General features: G+C 43.1%; 1 protein-coding gene across 2 annotated transcripts in view; it reads left to right on the forward strand.

Moving 5' to 3' along the window:
• Nucleotides 1-25,582, forward strand: part of ATP8A2 (ATPase phospholipid transporting 8A2) — a 653,085-nt gene that overhangs the window by 408,570 nt on the left and 218,933 nt on the right. For both annotated transcript variants that reach the window (XM_028837283.2, XM_028837285.2), the window contains one exon: nucleotides 3,766-3,876. In XM_028837283.2, the coding sequence (XP_028693116.1) occupies nucleotides 3,766-3,876 (111 nt within the window). The remainder of the gene's footprint in view (nucleotides 1-3,765; nucleotides 3,877-25,582) is intronic.

Here is a 25,582-nt window from a genome sequence, read left to right on the forward strand (position 1 = left end):
TCAGCTCGCAGTTCTGCAGATGCAGGGAGGAATTACAAAATCCTCCTGGCTCTGAAAAGTGCGTGCAATCAATCTTCTTCCTTTGCCGATTTCAAATAAATCCTCAAGATAATTTCTGAAGTCGGTAAGAGAAGGAATCCTGACTTTATAGGTGGGAAAACTGGGGTTCCTTCATATCAGGTGACTGACTTCAGGTCCAAGCAAGCGAGCGTCTTGGGGTCAGAAAGCAACGGACCTGAGTGTGAACTTGGGGGCCGGCCCCCCACACACCTGCCTGTTTACTTTCCTGAGTCAAATGCTTTGAGGCCTGTGGGACTCGCACTTCCTGTAGTCTGTCAGCAACCATAGATGTTATCCACCCCAGCATTATTAAATACTTGAGTTATAACATCATATGGCTGGAAGGGATCTTAAGAGGTTTCCTAGGAGTTCCAGGCAAATATTTGTCTGTCTTTTTCTTTAAAATGTCTAGGGAAGGGAGATCCCCTGACCTGCTTTATTGAAACTGCATACGAATAGGATGTGTTATCCAGAGCAATTGCTCTCTTCAAATTAAAAGTGTGAAAGAAGGGTGGAGCTGGGAGCGAGGCTCTAAAACGCCACTGGGGGTTTTCCTGCCCCTCCAGCATCATAGTCACCTCTGCCAAAGGAACTGACGCAGCCCGCATGTGTCTGTGCATCCTCATTTCTCCTGTCCATGGTCCCATTGCCGATTAGGCAGGGGTGCTGTTACTTCAGGGCAGGTTCCTGCTAACCTCACACCCTTTCCACCAACCAGCATGCTGCCCCTACCTTCATCACCAAGCCAGAAAAGCCACAGCTTGATTAATTTCTTTGCCACTCTTGAAATGATAAACATCTCTGGTTGTTTATCACCTTGGGCTTTATCTGTTCATTTTAATGTGGATGCATTTTTTTTTATTACGCTTTGGAGGAAGTACCCTGTAGGGTTATTATGCTCAGAAGGAAAAAAAATTTACCTCAAAGACTTACCTTGGGAAAGTTGTGAACCAGGCAAAGCTCTGGTTTTATTTCTTCCCTGCCTGCCTCATGCTTTTATGCACATGGGCCGCCCGAGACTGAGCGCCGTCCTTTTCCAGCTGCCTCGTCCTGGGCAGCCTTGCTGCCGTCCCTGCGTCATGGTGCTCCCCTAGCCCTCGGCTTTCCCTTCTCCTCGGGAGAATCATTCCTGCCCCCTGCCCTCCTAATGTTTTCGGAACGACCCCATGAAGACAGCATTTTGATTTAGAATATACCTTTTTTTCCCCCTGAAAACAAATCACTGTAGCGCTGAAGTCGAGGCGTTCCGGACGACTCAAGCAGATGTTTTCTGTGCCCACTGAAGTTTAACATCAGGGGGTCCCGGTCAAATACAAACTTCCTTTTTATTTGTTTAGCCGGTTATTTTATGATTTCCCATTCCCCTGTGGAATCCTTAATGAGCCTTTATGGGGAGTTTTATTTTTCCATGTACTCCTACTTCTGCCACTTCGAAGCGGTGATTTAGGTTCCGAGTGCGTGGTGAGCCCCGCGCCTTCCTCACCTCCTGGAAGGACACGCTGAGCTGCGACCCCGCCTAGGATGGGGTCCTTTCTTTAGTGCTAATGGGGATTATTATGCAGTTTCCTCCTGAAAATATTTTGTTTAAGTATTGTATTGTCAGTCTGGTCATTTCTTTTCTATCGAGAGTGACATTTAATTTATTTATTTGTTTTCTTTTCTGTTTTTTTTTTCTCCCCCAAGAATTTCACTCTCGTTGCCCAGGCTGGAGTGCAGTGGCGGGATCTCGGCTCACTGCAGCATCCGCCTCCTGGGTTCAAGTGCTTCTCTTGCCTCAGCCTCCCGAGTAGCTGGGATTACAGGCACCCACCACCACATCTGACTACTTTTTGGATTTTTAGTAGAAATGGGCTTTCACCATATTGGCCAGACTGGTCTTGAACTCCTGGCCTCAGGTGATCCGCCCACCTTGGCCTCCCAAAGTGCTGGGATTACAGGTGTGAACCACTGCGCCCAGCCGAGAGTTACATTTAATTTCAAAAGTCATCTGAAATTAGTAAGAAGTGTATGACTGCAAAAGAATTTCTAATGTTCTGGGGCATCCTCAATACAGCCTGCTTGTCTCTCCTAGTAGTGTAATAGGGTTCAGACTTGTGGACTTACTGACACTCTGACTTAGAACAGGAGGCATTAAGGTTTTCCTGCAAGGGAACCAAGAAGGAACTCAAATCCAGGGTAAGGCATATCAAATGTGTAGAAGCATGATGTAAACAGGATTGCCCCTAACGGCACATTTATACCAGAGCAGGACACCATGCACCAGACCAGAGAAACTCGTTTGCCTCCCTCCAGCACAAGGTTTACACTTTTTGGGACCTTTTTGAAACGGCACACAGAAGGCAAAGCCAGGCTAAGGGGTGGCTGAGGAGATACGATCCAAGTGGTGTCCAGAGACCCCCTCCCCCAATGAGGATTCCTGGATGTTACTGGAATATCTATGGCTCCAACTCAAACCACAGCAGCCATCACATCACTCCCAGCTTGGGACCCACCAGCTGCTCCTGACTGCATAGCACTCTGGCCAGAGGTGCTCTGTACTGGGGGGAGGCAAAAAGAGAAGACAAAATGGGGCAAGAAGTGGAGGCAAAGTGTGTGTGTGTCTTAGGATATCTGTGTGTACATGTGTATTTGTGTGTGTGTGTGTGTGTGTGTGTATCTCTGTCCTGTGTGCCTCTGTCTCTGTCTAGGTATGTGTGTCTGCCTGTGTCTGTTTTTCTGTGCCTGTGTGTGTGTCTGTGTGTCTTTGTGTGTATATCCGTGTGTATCTACATGTGGGTGTGTAACTTTTTAACCTACGCAGTTGTTAGTGGAAGTAGTGTGTGTGCACCTGCGTGTACCTTTCCTTTAAACAAGACTCTATTGTGTGAGTGTCCCTGTCCCTTGTTCTTTTTGTCACTGAAAAATCTGTGATTGCTTAGATGTCTGACTTTCACTGTACTTTTCTTTCAGTTTGGTAGTTCAACTTTGTTTAATAATTAATCCCTATTGAAACACTATTCACAATAGCAAAGACATGGAACCAACCCAAATGCACATCAATGCTGGACTGGATAAAGAAAATGCAGTACACATACACCATGGAATACTATGCAGCCATAAAAAGGAACGAGATCACGTCCTTTGCAGAGACTTGGATGGAGCTGGAAACCATTATCCTCAGCAAACTAACATAGGAACAGAAAACCAAACACCACATGTCCTCACTTATAAGTGGGAGCTGAACGATGAGAACACATGGACACAGGGAGGGGAACAACGTGCACTGGGGCCTGTTGGGGAGGCAGGGGGAGGGAGAGCATCAGAATAAATAGCTAATGCATCTGGACCTTAAAACCTAGGTGATGGATTGATAACTGCAGCAAACCAACATGGCACATGTTTACCTATGTAATAAACCTGCACATCCTGCACATGTATCCTGGAACTTAAATTACAAAAAAGCATTTGTTTAAATAGAATTTCATAACAATTAGAAGTCCAGCAGTATGTTTCGGGAAAATGATAATTATGTAGATTTAAGAGAGGATTTTAGTTTTTCTCACTGGGCCTGAAAGCTCTGTCTTCAGAGAATGGTTTTCTGAGATTCCTGCAGAATCTTGTTTCCTCTACCTACATTATCTGACTTCTGTTTGTAAGAACATTCTGTTTGTGACTTTTACTCCTCAATGATGGGCTCTTCTGAACTTTGTAATTTTCCTTTTTCAGTTTTCCTACTTAGAGAAGCTTCTGTTGGTTCATGGAGCCTGGAGCTACAACCGGGTGACCAAGTGCATCTTGTACTGCTTCTATAAGAACGTGGTCCTGTATATTATTGAGGTAAGAAGGAGTATTTTTTTTTCCTTGAAGGAAAAGGTCTTTTCAGAGGATATCTTGAGGTACTTAAAGTCATTTCAAGGCAGGGTTTTGTTCTTGTAAAATTAAAAGATGCTGCTGTGACTCTAGAGCCTGGGTCACATGTAAGCTCCCGTGAAGCTGGGCTCACCATCCTGGTCTAGATCCTCATGCTGGATGACCAAAGTGGGCATCTGAAGCCTTTTTGCCCTACCCAGACGTGCCTTCCTCCCTAGCTCTCCTCCTGTGTTCCTCTTTGCCATGCCTCTTCCTCTGTGTCCTTGGCTGGGGTAGAATCTTGCTGACACTCACACCCCTTCCAGAGGGATCAGATCCTAGCACCAGAGACCTACACCTCGCCAGGTTAACACTGAGGTGTTGCTGGAATGAACGGGGGAGCCTGATTTCTGCCTTATTTCTCACAGACTCTGCAAGTTTTCTAGCATCCATTCACTGCTTCTAGGATACTTGGGCACTGGCACTTATGTGCGAAGGGTGTGGGAGTGAGGGGACGGTGGGGAGTAAACCAGCGAGGTCATTGACAGTATTGCAGTGAGTTCACATTCTGTTGTCAGACAATTTTCCAAGATGCTGATTCAGTTACCAGTAAAACAAACGTGCTTGCTAGAGGAGTGGGCCCAGGAAGAAGTGGAAAAGTCACTTTATGTTTGCTATTAGTGGGATTACAGCCCTGCTATAAAGGGGTGGCTTTTGAGGCCATCATGACTAATCGATTTCCAAATATGTTTGTCTTTGGAGGAAGGCAATGTTAATTGTTTATGGTGTTTTGATGCTTCGTTCTACTATGGGTTATTTTATGTCTGATTTCTTGACTCTTACTAAAAATAATAACCAAGGAAGAAATCAGCTTTTTCTGATGTAAGCTCTGACAGTACTCAGTTCAAATAACTAGTAATAACAAGCGCCTTGCTAAGGTAGCTGTAACTAACAACTTCTTTACCGGGTTTTCTAACCTTTCCTACTCAGTCATTCAGGTCAAGCATGTAAGTTCTTGTCACACATCTGGTAACTAAACTACTAAGGAGTGATTTCCCCAAATTGTTCAGGTTGTTCACAGCCCAAGACAACCTGGCGAAAAGAGTAAATGAAGCAGAAACATAACCTGTGCTGCTTCATTCTTCAGTTGCCCAGAGTCCAACTGGAAACAGCAATGCATTTTTCTAAGTTGCACAAGGGCCAGCCTATTCGCCATGATGTGTGCATTTGCAGAGAGGATGCCTCTTCTAGTTCACACAAAAGCCCCTTGTGGGCTAAGGAGCAGACCTGATTCTTTTTTTTTTTTTTTTTTTTTTTTTTTTTTGTGAGACGGAGTCTTGCTCTGTTGCCCAGGCTGGAGTGCAGTGGCACGATCTCGGCTCACTCCAAGCTCTGCCTCCCGGGTTCATGCCATTCTCCTGCCTCAGCCTCCCGAGTAGCTGGGACTACAGGCGCTGCCACCACGCCCGACTAATTTTTTGTATTTTTAGTAGAGACGGGGTTTCACCGTGTTACCCAGGATGGTCTTAATCTCCTGACCTCGTGATTCACCCACCTCGGCCTCCTTAAGTGCTGGGTTTACAGGCCTGAGCCACCGAGCAGCCTTGATTCTTAAAGAATGTTCCAAGCAATCAAAAGGGATCTGGTTAAAGTCCTGAAACTGACCCGTTCTTCCTAATTGGAATCTTCTGTGGGAGGTGTCCTGTCTGCTTAAGTGTTATTTCCCTAGGAGGAAAATATACAGTAGAGGCTTGAGAGATTTGGTGATATAATTGACATTTTATTCGGTGTAATGAGGTTAAAATCAATAATTTAAAAAACTATTCATAATTTGCCTGCTGGTCTTGTGCTGTAATATTCAACTCAGTTCACTCTGGGTAAGAACTTGTAGATGTTGGTGTGAGAGCTTTAGTGGTTTCTCTTTATTTTTACAATTCCCTTTTGGTACTTAAAATTCCCCTTTGGTACTTTGTTCCCCTCCTGCTCCCACATTTTTTTGCGTCTGTGGTAGGAGTCACTCCTCAACGTCACTTAGGGTCATGGACGATAGTGCAAAGAGGTATCGTAGGGTCATGGACCATCGTGTAAAGGGGTACTGGAATCCCCGTTTCTTCATGCTATCCCAGGCTTCCCAGCATTTTGTGCTCCTGTAATTGCTGGCTTTCACGGTTTCTTAATAATCTGGTTTTCTTCACAATCAGCACATTACAGAGAGTCTGGACTTCTTATCAAGACATTCTGCATGGAGCTCCCAACCCTTTCACTTTTCAGATCGTCCCCTAGGTCCCCTTCTTAGTCATTTACACCTACTATCTTGCTGGTGGGTTTTTTTTTTCCCCCTTTTTTTGACTTCAAGTGGGCTGAGTCTGAGAAAAGTGCAATTTTAGTCTGCCTGAAAAATCCTATTTGGAAGGAGGCCCTGAAAGTGCCACATGCATGCCTCAAATTAATATTTCAATTGTAGCTGAGCAGCAGTTGTTAAATGGTCTTTTGTAAACAGCCTTTTAAACATTCTTTATCAAGTTAAAGAAAATGTAAAAGTCTCCACCACTCCATGCCCAATTTTCTGTTTAGTATTTCTCAGGGATATTAATTTGAAAACTGAGAAAGAAAAGTCCTTGACCGAGCCCATGTGGTTGGAGCATTGACTCAGGCAAAGCCTACCTACCACTGCCAAATTACTTGCTTGGCATCAACATGCACTTCAACTATAGTTTTAAAAATAGGAAAGTACTACTTACTTGCATGCCATTTTAGTGTGTTGTGAACTGTAAGATCAAAGATTATTGTAAGTTGATTTGCTGATTTTCAAAGAATACTTTTTTGTTCTAAAGGCAACCCTTGTAATTAATTACTTAAGTGAGAATAAGTTAAACACATTACTTATTTATCTTAAATGGTTTTCTTGTAACTCAAGGAGCGATTCTTTACAATAGCCAATATGTTGTCATCTCAAATGCCCTATAAGATACATAACTACTAATCACTTAAAAATGTAGTCTAAAGGCAATTTGACAAATTAAAAAAAGAAACCTACGCATGTGTGCATGCACACACACATTTTATGGCCTTAGCCATTATTATGAGGATCATTATATATAGGACTTGAATTGCCAATAAAGATTGTAGGGAAGAACTGTAAGCCTGTGATGTAATGCAGTCTACTCAGTTGGCATACTAATCTATAAAAGTGGATTTTTCTGTATAAGGAACACATGGATATATTCACGTTGCTATATGGAACACAAACGGAAAGTTCCCTCCACTCTCACCCCCAAGCCTCCTTCCATATTATCTGTCCTGACCTTTCTCTCTGTAGGTGTGGAGATATTTATGTATACAAACAAATCAAGGATTTTAGATAAATGTCATCATGCTGTGCAGAGCCTCCTGCAACTCATTTCACCTGACAGCGTATTCTGGAGAGCATTCCCAGTTACTATGTATAGACCCAGGGCATGCCATTTCACAGAGGGATTTCCTGCAATCTATTCAGTCATTCCCTGCACTGATAAACATTCCGCTTCTCTCCAGCTTCAAACCCCAAAAGCCTTGTGGAATAACAGCTTTCTCACTAGCCCATAAATATTCCACCCAAATGAAATTGATCAAATTAGACCATTTTTACCACAGTGCCTTGAACATAACACATGCTTATGTATTTTTACTTATACAACAAGTTATTTGTTGTTAACAAATCTTATTTAATGCTTCTTGAGTGTGCCACATAAAATTCAAGCCAAAATAACTATTGGTTCGAGTGATTTAAAAAATAGGAACAAAATTATGCCATACATGGTTTCGTGTTAGCCCTATTCATAGGTAAAACTGAAAATACTACAATCTGTACGTCCATCCCCCTGCGACTGCCTTAATTTAGTACTGTTTTCCTGGTGGATTACAAAAATCGCTAGTTTCACTTCCTTGACCATCTCTGCTGCAGTTAGGATACGATTTCTGAAACATACATCTGATCAATTCCAGTGTCTGGCACAACGTCTGGAATGGAGGTGCTCGAAAATGCCGGTAATGAAAGAGTGATGAATGCCGCTGTGCCCTGCGGCCCCTTCCCAGGCTCCCTGTGCCTTCTCATGAAATGCCCATCTCAGTCGCGTCACCTTCCCCTCTGTTGTCTGGGTTCCAACTGTCACCAGCCTTCTCTGCCAGTGTATCCTCCTCACTTTGTTTGTAATCAGTGTTACTGAAGTATGATTGATGTACAGCAAGATACACACTTTTTAAGTGTTCCTTTCTATGAATTAAAACTGGGTTTTTATCGTTAGAAACAGACTGGGGATTTTGTCTGTCTCCCATAGACGGTGACAAGAATGTCTCAGAGAGCTCTGAAGACAGATGGCAGTGATGGTTGCACCAGGCTGGGCGCTAGAACTGCAGTGCAAGTGTCCACATGGGACCATACACTTAAAAATGGCCAAGGCGGCAGACTTTGTTATCTATATTTTACAACCATTTTAAGATGCTAAAAAAAAGAGAAAAATGTCACAGACACTTGGCTGCTTTCATCGCCTTGAGAGAGACAAAAATGTATAAGGACAGACTGTATGCTTTGGCGAGCTTATTGAAGATTTGGAAAACAAATTTTACACGTAGTTTTGTTCTGCATTAAACTAAATGCTGCATTTCATGGTCGTGGCCGGATGGACCATATTTCTCAGAAGGTAAAATCCTGTCGTTGTCTAGAATGCTCAGAGCTTCAGAGCCTTGCAGGGCAGCCACCTGGGAGTGGGGTTGGGGTGGGCAGGGCAGGAGGGCGGAATGTATTCCCTGTGTCTGCACTGGGGGTGGGAATGGGATGAAATTAGCAAAAGCAAGGAGATAGAGCTGGGTAAGGATATGTGAGTGACCAGGGAAGGGCATCTGAATGGCTCATTTGGAGTTGTATTGCCATTAGAAGCTGGGATTCCTTTTTTTCCTTCTCTTTTTGCAATAATCAAATTACATAGTAAATGTGATTTAGGAAAATTTGTCTATCAACATGTAGGGCAGATGGCAAGCAGAGAACTTACGTGTAATTTTGTAGTTTTAAGCCTGGGGCATAAATCATGCCATTATGTAACTATCTCTCCACGTAATTTATAAGCAGAAAGCAAAGACAGATTTTTAAAACTCTTTGATTTTGACAATGGGAGGAATTTGCCTTAAATGTAAAGATTAGGGGTAAAGAGGTTAGGAAAGGTCCTATAAATTTTTGAAGTCCTGATTGACCTCTGTGTGGTATCTCTTAAGGAGAAGGGTTGCGTAAATTCTTTAGCACTCCTACACTATTTAACAAACTATGAGTTAGTTATTTGGAGTTTTCTTAATAGAGTACAGTTTCAAAGCACAGCAGCATCAGCATTTTAAGCACGTATTAGGTGGCATATGCATTTGTTCGTGGACTTTCTGAACGCCTGGGAAAAGGTTATTTGGAATAGATAAAATTTTTAGTGACCGTAAAATTCAAATAGAAAAATAATAGGGGCATTACTTGAACTTAACCTATATTTCAAAAAAAATTATCATAGGGATCTCTTGTAAACTTTGGTATAACATAAGGAAAATATGCCAAATTATTTTTGAAATAGAAATGAGTCTGAAATCATAATGGTGATTAGTTGGTGGTTCCTAATACAAAGAATAACCATAACATATGTATATTGATGTGAAAAAGTGGATATTATGTACAGCTTGGAGTCTACTTATTTTTGGCAACACATATAAGAAATTTTAGTGTTTTCTTGGGGGTGATTAAACTGATACGGGATAAAGGCCAGGAAATGAGATGCATATTTAGCATGAAGGTCTGGAAATACTATCACTGAAATGGACATAGAGATTCTAAGACCACAGCAATTTGGGGACCAAATGAAACTGAACCGCAGAATTTAGTTGATAGCCATTTAAACATTTGTCAATATCTGACAAGCCTAAAACAAGCAAACAAACTTTTATTATACTGCAGCAGAGGTTCCCAACCTTTCTGGCACCAGACACTGGTTTCAGGGAAGACAGTTTTTTCCACAGAGGGGATGTCTTTGGGATGATTCAAGCACAATACATTTATCATTAGATCCTCATAAGGAGCGTGCAGACTAGGTCCCTTGCATGCGCGGTTTACAATAGGGCTCATGCTCCTATGAGAATCTAATGCTGCCACTGATCTGACAGGAGGTAGAGCTTAGGCAGTAATGTCCGCTAGCCCTCTGCTCACCTCCTGCTGTATGGCCGGGTTCCCAGCAGCCACCCACCAGCACCAGTCCATTCTGTGGCCCAGGGGTTGGGGACCCCTGCACTACAGGATATGAGAAAAGCCTTTACTGGCATTTTGTTTTCCGTGTCTTCGAATTTAAAAAGTGAAATGAATTATGGTTCATTATAAATTGCCATTCTAATCCAAAACGTTTTCGGTAGATGAATACTTTGATTTTTTAAAAATTGTTTTGCAAACATATATTTCCTTTTGCTGTTTTACAGGTTATTTTTTTTTTCTGTTGGACCTGTGAGAGATTTTGTTTTATCATCAATTTTTTATTATTGTTTGAAAATAATCATTATTTTGCAAACTTTTTTTTGTTTGTTTTTTGAGATGGAGTCTCACTCTGTCGCCCAAGCTGGAGTGCAGGAGCGCAGCGCTGGTTCACTGCAACCTCCGCCTTCCGGGTTCAAGCGATTCTCCTACCTCAGCCTCTTGAGTAACTGGGATTACAGGAGTGCACCACCACACTCAGCTAATATTTTTGTGTTTTTGGTAGAGACAAGGTTTCACTGTGTTGGCCAGGCTGGTCTCAAACTCCTGGCCTCAAATGATCCACTTGCCTCGGCCTCCTGAAGTGCTGGGATTACAGGCGTGATCCCTTTGCCCGACCTTCCAACATTGTTAGAAAAAAATCATATTTAAGTTGCCCCTTCTTTCCATTATTATGTGATTAGCTTCCTGTTTGGGGAGCCTTAATTAAATATGTTAATGCAGGGAGATGCTATGCACTTGGTCAACCCTATTACAATTTGATATCTATGTCCTGTTAGTAACCCATGCTTCATTATAAATGATGAAAGAAGTCACTGGCTTTGGGCTGGATTTCATTTTAAATGTTAGAATCAACAGAGAGTAGATGTTTTAAACCACGATCAGAATTTCGTCCGGTAACTTTTCCCCTCTTGGATATATAATGCATGACTTTACCTGTACCTCAAAACAATGTGTTTCATTCGGGGGACACAAGAAATTTCATTACATGGTAAAAGATAAAATCCTAATAGCTAAGTTTTCCTCATCTGTTCTGTACGTCTGCCTTGGCAGAGGTAGCTTTATGTTTCCTGTTACAGCTTTTGTTTGAGGGAATAGATTGGCAGCTATGAGTGCGGTGTTAAAATGTTAATAAGTAAAAGGCAAATTGAAAAAATACCATTGACATATGGACCTTTCTGTAAAAGCTGTGGCTTCATCAAGTGTGGAACCATCCGTTTTCTATTAAAAGCTTTAATAAGTATTGAGCACCTACTCTAAAGCCGGCAGAATGCTGAGACTAGGGTACTGAGACATGCCCCACAGAGTTCCCCATCTAATATGGGTTGGGGAAGAGGTGAGTACAGTCATCTCTTGGTATCCACAGGGTACTGGTTCCAGGACACACCCTCCCCACCTTCAGATGCCAAAATTTGTGGATGCTCAAGTCCTTTATATTAAATAGCATAGTATTTGCACATAATCCATGCACATCCTCTTGTGTACTTTACATCATCTATAAATTACTTAAATATCTAATGCATTGTAAATGCTATGTAAATAGTTGTTACACTGTATCAGTTTTGTTTTGTTTTGTTTTTTTGAGACAGAGTTTCTCTCTCGTTGCCCAGGCTGGAGTGCAATGGCGAGATCTCGACTCACTGCAACCTCCGCCTCTGGGGTTCAAGTAATTCTCTTGCCTCGGCCTCCCGAGTAGCTGGGACTACAGGCACATGCCACCACACCTGGCTAATTTTTTGTATTTTTAGGAGAGATGGGGTTTCACCATGTTGGCCAGGCTGGTCTCAAACTCCTGACCTCAGGTGATCCACCCTTCTTGGCCTCCCAAAGGGCTGGGATTACAGGTGTGAGCCATCTCGCCTGGCCCAGTTTTTAAATATGTACTATTTTTTGTTGTTGTATTGATATTTTTACTGTTTTTCTTTCCTGAATTTTTTTTTTCCCTGTGGTTGGTTGAATCTGTGGAGACAGAGCCCAGCTGTACAGCGTCAGTGCTCTGATGCCTGTGAGCACAGAGACCTCTGCATGCACAGGCCTGGTGCCAACCCCATCCCAAGAGCGTCTGGGCTTACAGTGTGTGATTACCTGGGTGGTCCCTATCTTGTGCTGATTATTATTGAGTCATAACTGCAATTGGAATATGTTGGTGGGAAAAGTACTTAGAGAAATTTCCCATTGGACAATTGAAAAATGGGAATTCACTAGAAATGTAAACATTCTGAATTCTGCTTTCCTTGCCTCATGCATCCTCATTCTCCAAGTCAAGCACTCTTGGGTCATGGGGACAAGAGGAACAAGACAGTCCCTCCTCTTGGAATCAAATAGAGATTGCGAATAAGAATTCCCACAATTTTAATATGGCATGGTGGGGCTGGCTTCGAGGAAGACAGCTTGCAATGAAAACTGTTAGAAAAGTGGTGCTTTACAGGCTTGGTGGTGGGGTAGGGCCTCAGGATCCCAGGATGAAATGAGTTAAGACCTGAAGGATGAGTAGCAGCTAATCAGGTGAAGGGGCAGGAGGAGAGGGTCAGGGAATGTGCCAAAGAGAGCCCAGCACCTGCCTTTCCCATCCATGTTCTCTGTCTGTTCCAGCTCTGTGATAAATGTCAGCAATTAGCCCAGCCCTTAGTACCCAACACAGAAGAAATGCATTATGCTGCGGTTTTCTATTTCAGCCAGAAGAAGGCTGGAGAACTAGTTAAACACGTGCCTAGGAATGTTCTCTGAAAGGCCAGCTGGTTGCTGCTGGTTGATAAAGCTGGGAGTTTATTAGCAAAAGGTGGAGAGGGGGTGAGAGGGCAGGGAGGAGGTAGGTATTAAGCCAGAGAAATACTAGCAGTCTGGAAGGATTCCCTACAAGATACACCATCACTATGAACTTTATAAAAATAGACTCTTACTGCCCTTTCCATGTGACAATCTATGCTTTTTTAAATGATGGTTTTGCAGCCGCCTTACCTAAAAGGATCGTTATGAAGATCCAGCACTAAAAAAATGTTTTTAGGAGTTGATGGTTTAAAAATGGAGTCTTTGGAACTCTATAAAATGTTTAAATCTCCTTGGAATAAAAAAATGCAAGTCCAGAAACAGAGCCCATGTGAAGAACTTCCAGGGCCCACGTGAGCTTCGAGAGGTCAGCCCTGTGCTGGAGCTGTGCTTCATAGTCCGGTTGCCTCACTCCCACCCTACCGGTTACTGTGGCAGATGTGATAGGAATCCAGCCCACTTCACCTCACAAATGCCAACTTGCTTCCCTTCCTTAAAGGCCTCTTGCATTCAGAGATAGCACCCACGTAGTTTAGTACTGATTGCTTGCAAGGGGTGAATGTTACTTTTATTTTTCCAAACTGGTTGTGACTTCCCTAAGGGTAAATAGTCCTGCCTACATTTCAGTAGAGGCACACATGTAAGAACCTGTTGGACATTTTGGTTTTGGGATTTTGTTTGGTTTTTTAAAAAATAAGATTACATAAGTAGCATATTCTTATCTAACTTAAATCTTTCCTGGTACAATTTTCATGCAGAGAACTAAACCCTTCAAGTACTAGAAGATACATTTCTTTCTTTTTTTTCTTTTTTCTTTTCTTTTTTTTTTTTTGAGAAGGAGTCTCACTCTGTCACCCAGGCTGGAGTGCAACGGCATGATCTCAGCTCACTGAAACCTCTGCCTCCTGGGTTCAAGCGATTCTTCTGCCTCAGCCTCCTGAATGGCTGGGATTACAGGTGCACGCCAGCACACCCAGCTAATTTTTGTTTTTTAGTAGAGACGGGGTTTCACTATGTTGGTCAGGCTGGTCTCAAACTCCTAACCTCATGATCTGCCCTCCTCGGCCTCCCAAAATGCTGGGATTACAGGCGTGAGCCACACCTGGCCTATGTTTCTATTATATTGTGTTTAACCCTATTTTTTGAGAAAATAAAGAATAATTTTGGCTGGGTGCAGTGGCTCATACCAGCACTTTGGGAGACTGAGGTGGGCAGATCTTGAGGTCAGGAGTTCAAGACCAGCCTGGCCAACATGGAGAAACCCTGTCTATACTAAAAATACAAAAAATTAACCGAACATGGGGGCACACACCTATAATCTCCAGCTACTTGGGAGGTGAGACAGGAGAATTGCTTGAACCCATGAGGCAGAGGCTGCAATGAGCTGAGAGTGAGACTCTGTCTCAAAAAAAAAAAAAAAAATAGTAATAATAACAACAACAACAATAATTTTAATTGAATGATTTAAACACATTTCTACCTTAATAGAACTTCTATTTTGGCTGAAACTCTCAAAGAGATTTTCATTCTTATGTAGTTGACTTTACCAATTAGGTTTTTCCCTGCTAAGTTTTCTTGCCATTTTGGTTTGTGTTGGTCTCATTTTTTTCTTTCTGTTCTTTCTTTTGCCAGTAGAGACTTAGTTGTCTAAAACTTTTGAAATCAGATTTCATTTAAGTGTACGACTTCTGTAACAATGTCTGAGCACAGAGCCACTGATCATGCCTGTCTCTTCATTTTTCTCTCTGTATACCCAAATAGCACCATTCTAACTAGATTTCAGTAATAACTGATTTAGGGTGGTAGAAAGCCCAAGATCTAGAATGGAGACTTCGTGTATAGGCTGTAGAAAAGGAGAAACAAAGGGATTTTCCCACACTGACTGTAAAAAGTTCGGAGAAACAAAGGGATTCTCACAGCAGTGCTTGCTATTCCAACATCTGCCCTATTCAATTTTGAGTTAATATTTGAAACTGTCCTCGTTGCCTACATAAGTGACCAAGTGACCATCAATACAGAGACTTTTTCACGTACCTGTTTTAATGGCTCTGGAGAATGCCTGATTCTCTGAGTTATTCCCTAGAAGTTTTCAGAGTCAATTCCAAGAGTACTGCACAGACTTTATATTAAGTCGGATCATCCCGAATATTTTATGAAAACCTACCCAGCCATTTCTACATGACACGGTAGCAAGCACAGAGATGAAAAATTTATTTATCTAGATTAGGCAGAATTCTCCTGCGCGCTATGTGTAATGCCATGGGTTGTCTGTATTTTATATTTATATTGTGTGAGTGTGTGTATTATACACACATGTATGTAGAAGTACATATGTACGCACATACATGTATATGATTGTATGGACACAAATACATACAAATACTATATGTACTACCAGGCTTTCTCAGAGACTTAGTGTTCTTTTTATCTTTACTGTAAAAAATGTTGTTGGTAATAGCAAAGACCTTTGGTGTTAGCCATTAATGAGGCAATGCTGTGAAAAATCCTCTGCTATCTAATATGTCGCGATGAAGGCCACCAGTATGAGCTTATGTTGGAATGCAGGATTTTTCTGATGTCATGAGTGTACTCAAGTGACCACAGTTTGAATCTTTTTACTTTTAAAAACAATTCCACACCCCAGTTCTTTAGCTAAGATTGTCATCTGAAGACCTGTGCCCTGTTCATCCTGTTGCACGTGGCCAGAAGGTCCTGAAGAATGGTTTAAGCCATTTTGAAGAGCACGGACATGGGGGGGAAGGAGGTAATCATCATCGATACGTCATCCCTACCTCTTTCAAACGTTTGTATCTATTTTGTACTTGGTTGGTTTGTTTTTGAGACGGGGAGAAGACAGGGAGGACAGGCTCTCAAGGAGTTTGTGAGTTTAGCGCTGGCCTGATAGCCACGAGCAGCATGTTTTCCATCTTGAAGAAAGGAGAGGTGGGAATTCAGAATGGTGCAGCTGCCTTGGTAAAGCCTTACGGTGGCTTTATTTCTACTTGCCAAATACTGGAAACAACCTATATGTTCCTTGACTGAGAAGTGGATAACTGTGCAGTATATCCATGCAGTGGAATATTACTCAGCAACAAAAAGGCGCAATGCACAGGATACAGGGCTTTGCTGTGCAAATGCATTGTGCTAAATGAAAGAACCCAGACTCAAAAAAATGACACCCTTTCGTATGATTTTGTATAAATGCATGATTCCACTTATTTGACATTCTGAAAAAGACAAAAACTGTGGGGACCAAAATCAGATCTGTGGTTTCCAGGGTGTTTGGGTGGAGGAAAAGGGTGACTACGAAAGAGCACACAGGGTTTGGGGGAGTGACAGAAATATTTGGTGTCTTGATTATGGTGATTACACAAGGGTGTGCAGTTATCAAAACTCACAACTGTACATGAATAACGATGAATTTTACTGTATGCAAATTATATCTAAAAAGAAATAACCATATATATATATAAATATATACATATATAAATATATATGTATATATTTTCCAGTAATTACTTCTTGGTAATTGAATCGGGACAAGGATAACATCTATCAGAAAGGTCTTTTACTGATTTTGAAATTCTGCCCCAACACATTCCCTCTCCCCCTCCCCCCTCCCCTCTCCCCCTCCCCTCTCCCCCTCCCCCTCCCCCCTCCCCCTCCCCTCCCCCCCCTCCCCTCCCCCTCCCTCCCCCTCCCCCTCCCCCTCCCCCTCCCCTCCCCCTCCCCTCCCCCTCCCCTCTCCCCCTCCCCTCCCCTCTCCCCCTCCCCTCCCCCTCCCCTCTCCCCCTCCCCTCCCCCTCCCCCTCCCCTCTCCCCCTCCCTCCCCCTCCCCCTCCCCTCCCTCCCCTCCCCCTCCCCCTCCCCCTCCCTCCCCCTCCCCCCTCCTGCCCTCTCCCCCCTCCCTTCCCTCTCCCCCTCTCCCCCCCTTCCCTCTCCCCCTCTCCCCCTCCCCCCTTCCCTCTCCCCTCCCCCCTTCCCTCTCCCCTCCCCCCTCCCCCCTTCCCTCTCCCCCTCCCCCCTTCCCTCTCCCCTCCCCCCTTCCCTCTCCCCTCTACCCCCTTCCCCCTTCCCTCTCCCCTCTACCCCCTTCCCCCTTCCCTCTCCCCTCTTCCCTCTCCCCTCCTCCCTCTTCCCTCTCCCCTCCTCCCTCTTCCCTCTCCCCTCTTCCCTCTCCCCTCTTCCCTCTCCCCTCCCCCTCCCCCTCCCCCCTTCCCTCTCCCCCTCCCCCTTCCCTCCTCCCCCTCCCCCCTTCCCTCTCCCCTCCTCCCTCTCCCCTCCTCCCTCTCCCCTCTTCCCTCTCCCCTCCCCCTCCCCCTCCTTCCCTCTCCCTCCTTCCCTCTCCCTCCTTCCCTCTCCCTCCTTCCCTCTCCCCCTCCCCCCTTCCCCTCCCCCCTTCCCTCTCCCCCCTTCCCTCTCCCCCCTTCCCTCTCCCCCTCCCCCCTTCCCTCTCCCCCCTTCCCTCTCCCCCCTTCCCCCTCCCCCCTTCCCTCTCCCCCCTTCCCCCTCCCCCCTTCCCTCTCCCCCCTTCCCCCTCCCCCCTTCCCTCTCCCCCCTTCCCTCTCCCCCTCCCCCCTTCCCTCTCCCCCCTTCCCTCTCCCCCTTCCCCCTTCCCTCTCCCCCCTTCCCTCTCCCCCTTCCCTCTCCCCCTCCCCCCTTCCCTCTCCCTCTCCCCTCTTCCCTCTCCCCTCCTCCCTCTCCCCTCCTCCCTCTCCCCTCTTCCCTCTCCCCTCCTCCCTCTCCCCTCCTCCCTCTCCCCTCCTCCCTCTCCCCTCCTCCCTCTCCCCTCCTCCCTCTCCCCTCCTCCCTCTCCCCTCCTCCCTCTCCCCTCTTCCCTCTCCCCTCCTCCCTCTCCCCTCTTCCCTCTCCCCTCTTCCCTCTCCCCTCTTCCCTCTCCCCTTCCCCTCCCCCTCCCCCTCCCCCTCCCCCTCCCCATCTCCCTCCCCATCTCCCCTCTCCCCCTCCCCATCTCCCTCCCCATCTCCCCTCTCCCCTTCCCCATCTCCCCTCTCCCCTCTCCCCCTCCTTCCCTGTCCCCCTCCTTCCCTCTCCCCCTCCCCCTCCTTCCCTCTCCCCCTCCCCCTCCTTCCCTCTCCCCCTCCCCCCCATCCCTCTCCCCCCCTCCCCCTCCCCCCCCATAATCCCATATGCTTTTTTGTAATCATTTTTATGGGATTGATAGGATGTCCAGCGCATGCACAAGTGACAGACTCTTGTTTGTAATCTCGGTAGCTTAGCCTCCCAAGAGTAATCCATCCATCCATGACTGAGTTTTGATTCAAGAAACAGGGCTTGTGATCAAGATATTGGTTCTATACCTTATAAACCAGGGAACAGTTGAAAAAAACTAAAGCTTAGTCTCCTTTAAGACAACTGAAGCCTGGAAAAGTTGTACTTTATATATGCATATGTGAATAGTAGCAGGGAATTTTCTTGCATTCAATTTTCTTATTCCTGAGAGGTTAGATGGTTCAAATGTGCTGGGACAAGGCTTTTCACTAGGCTGTCAGAGCTTCCTATCCCTCATTATTTTCAAGTTTTAAGAAGATATTTAAAATGCTTATGTTTCTATATATTACATTAACTTTTAAATCTTTTAAATATGAATATTATAGTAAATAATAAATCGTACTTCACAAATGCAAAGACCTTCTGTGCCCATGTTTAGCATATTTGGTCGATTTCTTTTCCATGGCACTCAATGACAGCTGAAGAAATTTCTTTAGGGTGACAGATTGTCAGCACGTTGACATAGATTGTTTTAGATGTATATTTTTAGTGGGAATGAACAGAATTTAAGTGAACTTTTCTCGTAACTATAATAACAAGGAGAAGACTTGCTATTTCATGTGTCAAGCTTACAGGACTTTTTTCCCCCTCTTTGGATTATAGTCAACCTAATTAGCAATTATTAACGAGTATCTTATAAAATAAAAAGAAAATTTGGAATTTGCTGAAAACATCCTAACATCTAGTAGAATAGCACTATTGACAAGTAGTAAAGAAATATATCTCAAATCTCCCTTGCCCAAGATAGAGAAAAATTAATTAAGAATAATCTAAAATTTTTTTCTGGTCCTTCATTGTACTTCATTACTTAATTAGTCCTTAGAGGAACCGTCAAAACTTGGTAGGTGGAGACAGCCTTTGCTTATATTTATCTGTGAGATGGAACTAGAATATGGAGTTCACAGGACATCTTTTCCCTAATGTGTATCTTTCTTTTCTTTTCTGTTTTTTTTTTTTTTTTTTTGAGGTAGAGTCTTGCTCTGTCACCCAGACTGGAATGCAATGGTGCGATCTCAGCACACTGCAACCTCCACCTCCTGGATTCAAGCAATTATCCTGCCTCTGCCTCCCTAGTAGCTGGGATTACAGGCGCCTGCCACCATACCTAGCTAATTTTTGTATTTTTAGTAGAGACAGGATTTTGCCATGTTGGCCAGGCTGATCTCAAACTCCTGACTTCAGGTGATCCGCCCACTTTGGCTTCCCAAAGTGCTGGGATTACAGGCATGAGCCACCACACCTGGCCCATATCTAGTTTTAAAACTATGATTACTTCATAGAATCCTGGTTTCTTCAGAAAATACTTTATCAGGATGAAGGGCTAATTGTGTGGTTATGACCTAGTTACTGCTGGAAGTGCTGGAAATCATTCAATAAGAAGGCAGGTGTGTGGTATTTACTCTCTCCAAAAATTTGGGACCCTCTCTTCACTGCGTAGGAGCCATGAGGACTGGAGTTCCAAAAGGAAGCTGGGACATACATGAAACGCCTCCTTTTTTTCTTTCTTTTTTTTTTTTTTTTTTGAGTCGGAGTCTCACTCTGTCGCTCAGGCTGGAGTGCAGTGGTGTGATCTCAGCTCACTGCAACCTCTGCCTCCTGGGTTCAAGTGATTCTCCTGCCTCAACCTCCTGAGTAGCTGGGATTACAGGTGCACACCACCACGCCCAGCTCATTTTTGTATTTTTAGTAGAGATCAGGTTTCACCATGTTGGTCAGGCTGGTCTCGAACTCCTGACCTTGAGATCCACCTGCCTCGGCCTCCCAAAGTGCTGAGATAACAGGCATGAGCCGCTGCGCCCAGCCAAAACCCCTTTTAATGAAGGAATGTCCAAGCTGGTTCCCCAGAGGATGAAATTAGTCAGGGACCTAACGGGGAAGAGCTATTTCCAGAGAGGAGAGAACAGGCCTGGCTTCCTAAAGGGCTGTCTCAGATCTTCATTCAGCACTGGCCCAAAGGAAAGTATTTCTCCACAGTCATTTGAAATGGCCACCGTGCCACACACAGCCCTTACCTGGATTTCTTTTAAACTGCAAAGATTTTAAAGGAGAGATCTTTAAGGACATGGAACCCAGGGAGGAGGAAACACCTATAAATTTTATGTAGAAGAGAAAACAGTTTTAATTTTTTTCTGGAAAAAATAATGAAGAGCTTCCAGGGACCTTCAACAGTTACCTGCAGACACCGTAGGTTTCTTGGTGTGATCGCCAGCAGGGGTTTTCCAAGCAGATCCACAAACGTCCAGTGAGAATGTGGATTTAGCTCTATAGATTCTGGCACTGGGGGCCGAAGTGCCCCCTCAACACTTCAGGAGCCCTGCTACCTGCCCTGCGCTATCCAGATCCTCACTCAGCTGTCAGAAGACTTTTCCCTTCTCCTTAAGGGAAGGAGGCTTTAAGGCGTTACCATCGCACCAGAGGCAGGAATAAAAGAAGCCTACAGTGGTAACTTAAAAACAACAAATACAAAAATAAAGCTACTAAAACTTAGTTGCAGAATGAGTGACATTCACAGCTTCACTTCTGACCCTAAAACTGTGCCCCTTGACAAAGGTGTGCCCTTGGTCTTAGCCTGTGTCAGCCTTCCCTTCTTGGGTGAAGGATCATCTAGGTGGGAAGCACTTGGAAACTTTATTTGTAGTTTCTGAGCCAAAGTTTGTACTTAAAACTATGATTGTCAAGCATATTTAATGACCAAGAGAAAGCTTTGGTAAGGTAAATAATGATTTTTCATATATAAACTGAGCTGTGCAAAATATGCACATATAAAAAAGACTAGCAAGATGAAAAAGAATATATCAATATACATATATTTGGATGGTAAATTCATAAATGAGTTTTTTCTATGTGTTTTACGGATTTTTTTCATGTTGTAAAATGCTGTGTTGATTTTTATAATCAGAAATATATCACATTTTAATTAATACATGTTTTCGAATTGATTCTATAAAGAAGGGGTTTAGGAGAAAGCCAACCACGAGTTGTAGCTGGCATGCATATTAAAAACAAAATACCCCCAAAACCCATAGAAACAAAAGTGGCCCACCGCAAGAAAAATTAGGATATTATGGGAAGGAGGATCATTTACAGAATCTTAAAATATTTAAATTATTTTGCTGTCAAGAATACTCATATTTTTATTACCAATATATACTATTCAGTACTTTTTCAAAACGCTAGTCCACCTCAGCATGGTGTCACAAAGTTCCACTTCATGAGTCTCTAGTGGACATTTGATAGTGTAGATACCTTTGCATAAGCTGGATTTTAAATGTACCAAAATATCATAATAAATTTATGATGATGCAAGGTACACAAAACTGCGCTGCTGCAAAATCTATTTTAATCTTTAATTTTACATTGCTTTTTTTTTTTTTTTTTTTTTTTTTTTGAGATAGAGTCTCACTCTGTTGCCCAGGCTGGAATGCAATGGCACAACTTCAGCTCACTGTAACCTCTGCCTCCCAGGTTCAAGTGATTTTCCCTGCCTCAGCCTCTGCAATAGCTGGGATTATAGGCACCCACCACCACACCCGGCTAATTTTTGTATTTTTACTAGAGACAGAGTTTCACCATGTTGGCCAAGCTGGTCTCAAATTCCTGACCTCAGATGATCCGCCCGCCTTGGCCTCCCAAAGTGCTGGGGTTACAGGCATGAGCCACCGCGCCTGGCCTACTTTACTTTTTTGAATTCCAGGTGTATTATTCATTAAATGTGGACATTGAAGAAAAGAACAGTGTAGTTTCCATGGTAGTGGACTATATTGTGTTTTATTTGGTTCTTCTATATTACTTGGTTGTTTTTTTTTAATCTGTGTTTGGCTATTTACAAGTTTATATTTTGATCAAATGAATAAGATCTGGTATTCGATAGCACAACCAGGTGATTATAGTCAACAATAATTTATTTTATATTTAAAAATAACTAAAACAGCCAGGCGCCGTGGCTCATGCCTGTAATCCCAACACTTTGGGAGGCCAAGATGGGCAGATCAGCTGAGGTCAGGAGTTTGAGACCAGCCTGGCCAACATGGTGAAAACCTATCTCTACTGAAAATACAAAAATTAACTGGGCGTGGTGGCACACACCTGTAATCCCAGCTGCTCGGGAGGCTGAGGCAGGAGAACCGCTTGAACCCAGGAGACAGAGGTTGCAGTGAGCCAAGATCGCGCCATTGCACTCTAGCCTGGGTGACAAGAGCAAAACTCCATCTCAAAAAACAAATAAACAACTAAAACAATAGAATTGGATTGTTTATAACACAAAGGAAGGATAAATTCTTGAGGCGATGCATATGCCATTTACCCTGAGGTAAAATGCCTATTTCAAAATATCTCATGTACCCCATAAATATATACACCTAATAAGTATCCACAAAAACTAAAAATTTAAAATTTTATTAAAAAATAGAATAATAATTTACATTTCGGTAATTGGTTATAGTAAGTTTTTAAGAGAAATGAATAAAACTTTGCATTAACTATTCAGACTTGAAACGATTCATCTGCAACTATATAGACTGTTAAGGCGGGTGTTCCCACTTTTTTAGGAATTTGATGGAGAGATTGTCTTACTACCATAGGTTTTACTTGGTTTAGGTTTTCTTTTCTATAGTATTTTTATATTTTAAAGAGTCCAAACTGTTCATTTAATGGCATGACTGTTCATGGGTGGAGTCTCCCAGAGCTGATTAGCTGTTTGAATGCAAGTTTATTGCTCATAATGACACTTTCTTTAAGTGTTAAAGTTTTGGTAAACATTTCATCTGAATTCATAAAATTAAAATTGTTGATATTTCATTATCAGTGAAGGGAGAAACTGTATAGAATTAGCAGTTGATTCTGTTTACACTGTGAATAATTATCTATGGAAAGGGTACCCTGATTAAATCTGACCTATTTAAGAGATAAGTGAATCTTAAATGCTTAATTTACAAAAGTTTGATCTATATCCAATGGGAATGAATCTCTTTTTGTATTCCATGATTAATTTTTTTCAAGAATTCCTTAACTTCCATGTTATTTTCCCTGTTTAATTTTGCAGAGGCTATAACTTCCTCAATGCAAGGTTCCTTTACTCTTGAGAATCTCCTAGTTACTAGTGGCCACCATGTGTCACATAATGAGCTTCCATACTGAAATCAAACCAAGTTTGTTTCATTTGCTTGTAAGAAATGGTAGTTATTCTTCTGTGAAGATGTATATGAAATGATCAGTGATGCATGTAACTGAAAATCCCTCAGGGAAGCATTTGTTTGTGAAAAGTGTCGTCTCGTCCTCTAAGAATGTCCTCAGCTTTTTTTGTTTGTTTAGGGGAGGACACAGGAACACGGTGGCATGGTGTTACATTTGGTGATTTGGTGCACACAACAGTTTGTGGTCATGCACTTCAATGTAACTCTTGTCCCACTGGCCTATCCAAAGTACAGATGTATCTTCTTATAGATGGCTTTTTAAAAAATAGAAAGCCCATCCTCAATGGATAAAAGCTATTGCAAACAATGTTAAATCCTTAATAAGAAAATAATTTCAAATTGCTGTGCATTGACAATATTTGAAGGGAGTGGGGGTGTTGTAAGGGATCTTTTTAGAAAGAAAGAGCTGAGAGACATGAATTTTGCAGTGCAGAGAACATGAGCTTTAGATTGAAGCTCCAGTTGAGTGGCCTTTCTGTACTTCAGAGTCAACATTATAAAATAAGATTTAATTGACCTCTCAGGGTAGTCGTGGCAGTGAAATGATGCAGGGGAGGCAAAGCTTTACGTCTATCCTCTTAGGGTCCTGGCTGAGTCTGAGAATTAAATGGACATGACAAATTAAGCCAGGCACAGTAATCCCAGCTACTAGGGAGGCTGAGGCAGGAGGGTTGCTTGAAGCCGGGAGTTTGAGACCAGCCTGGGCAACATAGTGAGACCCCCATCTCTAAGAGAAAAAAAAATTGACAGAACAAATTAACAGGAGAAAAGCATAGCAGTTTATTTAATGTAAGTTTTATGTGGCACAGGAGCCCTCAAAGGAAAATAGAGATTAAAAAAAAAAACACGGAGTCAGGTATTTTTATATATTGAATTGGACAAACAAGGATAAGTTGTGAAATGAGATAAGGCCAGCAGGCTTGGCCTAGGGTAGGTAATTGTTGGAGAAGGAACTAGGATGATGAGGGTTAATTAACAGCCTTTGCACAGATTTCCCTTGGATTCAACCTTCTATCCCTGGTGATAAGAATGCTACTTTCCTTTTGGAGGAGGAAGGACATCTTTCACCTGGGAGTTTCACCCCCTGCCTTTCAGAAACAGAACGAAGGTCACAGTGGTCTTCTTGTGACTCCTGTTTTTTAAGTTCCCTTAAATCAGAACCGTCAATATGCCAGAACGTCTTATTTTTAACTCCTTTGGTGGCATGAATGTAGGAGTTCCTACCTGAGTCTAAACACATGCAGCCCCTTCCCAAACACAGAGTCACGGCCATAGATGATTATGTGGAATCTGACAGAAGTTTGTCACTTGAAAATAGTTTCGCACAAGTCTGCTGCATTGGAGGGCAGCTGTGGGCTGCAGGAGAGCCTGGAGAGAGTAGTCCCTGTGGACTTGCCTCCGTCCCTGAGTGTGTTTAGATGAACAAGGACCTTTCCCCTGAACATTCATCTGCATGGATTTTTAAGGACTCCTTCTCTGGAAGCCGCCCTCACAGCGTTTCAGGTGCTCTTGCTGATGACAGATGAAGCTGCCGTAAAGCAGGGGGATGTGATTAAGCAAAACATATTTTCTCTTTCAACCCAGAAGAGCAAAATAGTAAGTCTACTTCATGAAAGCAAACTTGGATATTCCCAACAGAACACTCAGATCTTCAGGAAAATGTAACATATTTCCTAAAGGAGATTAAAGATGAAACCTTTCATCTTTATCCATATATGGAGAATATATGGCTCCATATATTCTACCATAATCATCATAACAACAGCAGCTCACATTTATTGGAGCTTTTAATGTACCGTCCATTGCTTTAAGTGCTTTACACATACTGTGTTCACTTATTTAATGTCAGTCAACTCCTAAGCCCCTGTTAGATGATCTTCATTTTACGTGAGGAAGCCAAGGCACCCAAAGGTGCGATGTAACTTGTCCACACTCAAACAGCGGCAAAGCCGGCGTTTAAACCAGACATGCTGATTTTAGAACACTGACTGCATATGCTGAATCTATGACGGGTAAAAATGTACAATGGACAATGGTGGGAACCAGTGCCAGGAATCTGTGTAGACCTGGTCAGAGCAGGAAAGGAAATAAACACAGTTACATAATTAGAAAACAACAAATTGGATAATAAGGTCAGTCCTGAAAAGTCAACCAAAAGATGCTCACGCCAGACATTTTGCACAGTATCTTGAATCAG

This window comes from Macaca mulatta, chromosome 17, assembly GCF_049350105.2.
Source record: "Macaca mulatta isolate MMU2019108-1 chromosome 17, T2T-MMU8v2.0, whole genome shotgun sequence".
Lineage (NCBI taxonomy): Eukaryota > Metazoa > Chordata > Mammalia > Primates > Cercopithecidae > Macaca > Macaca mulatta.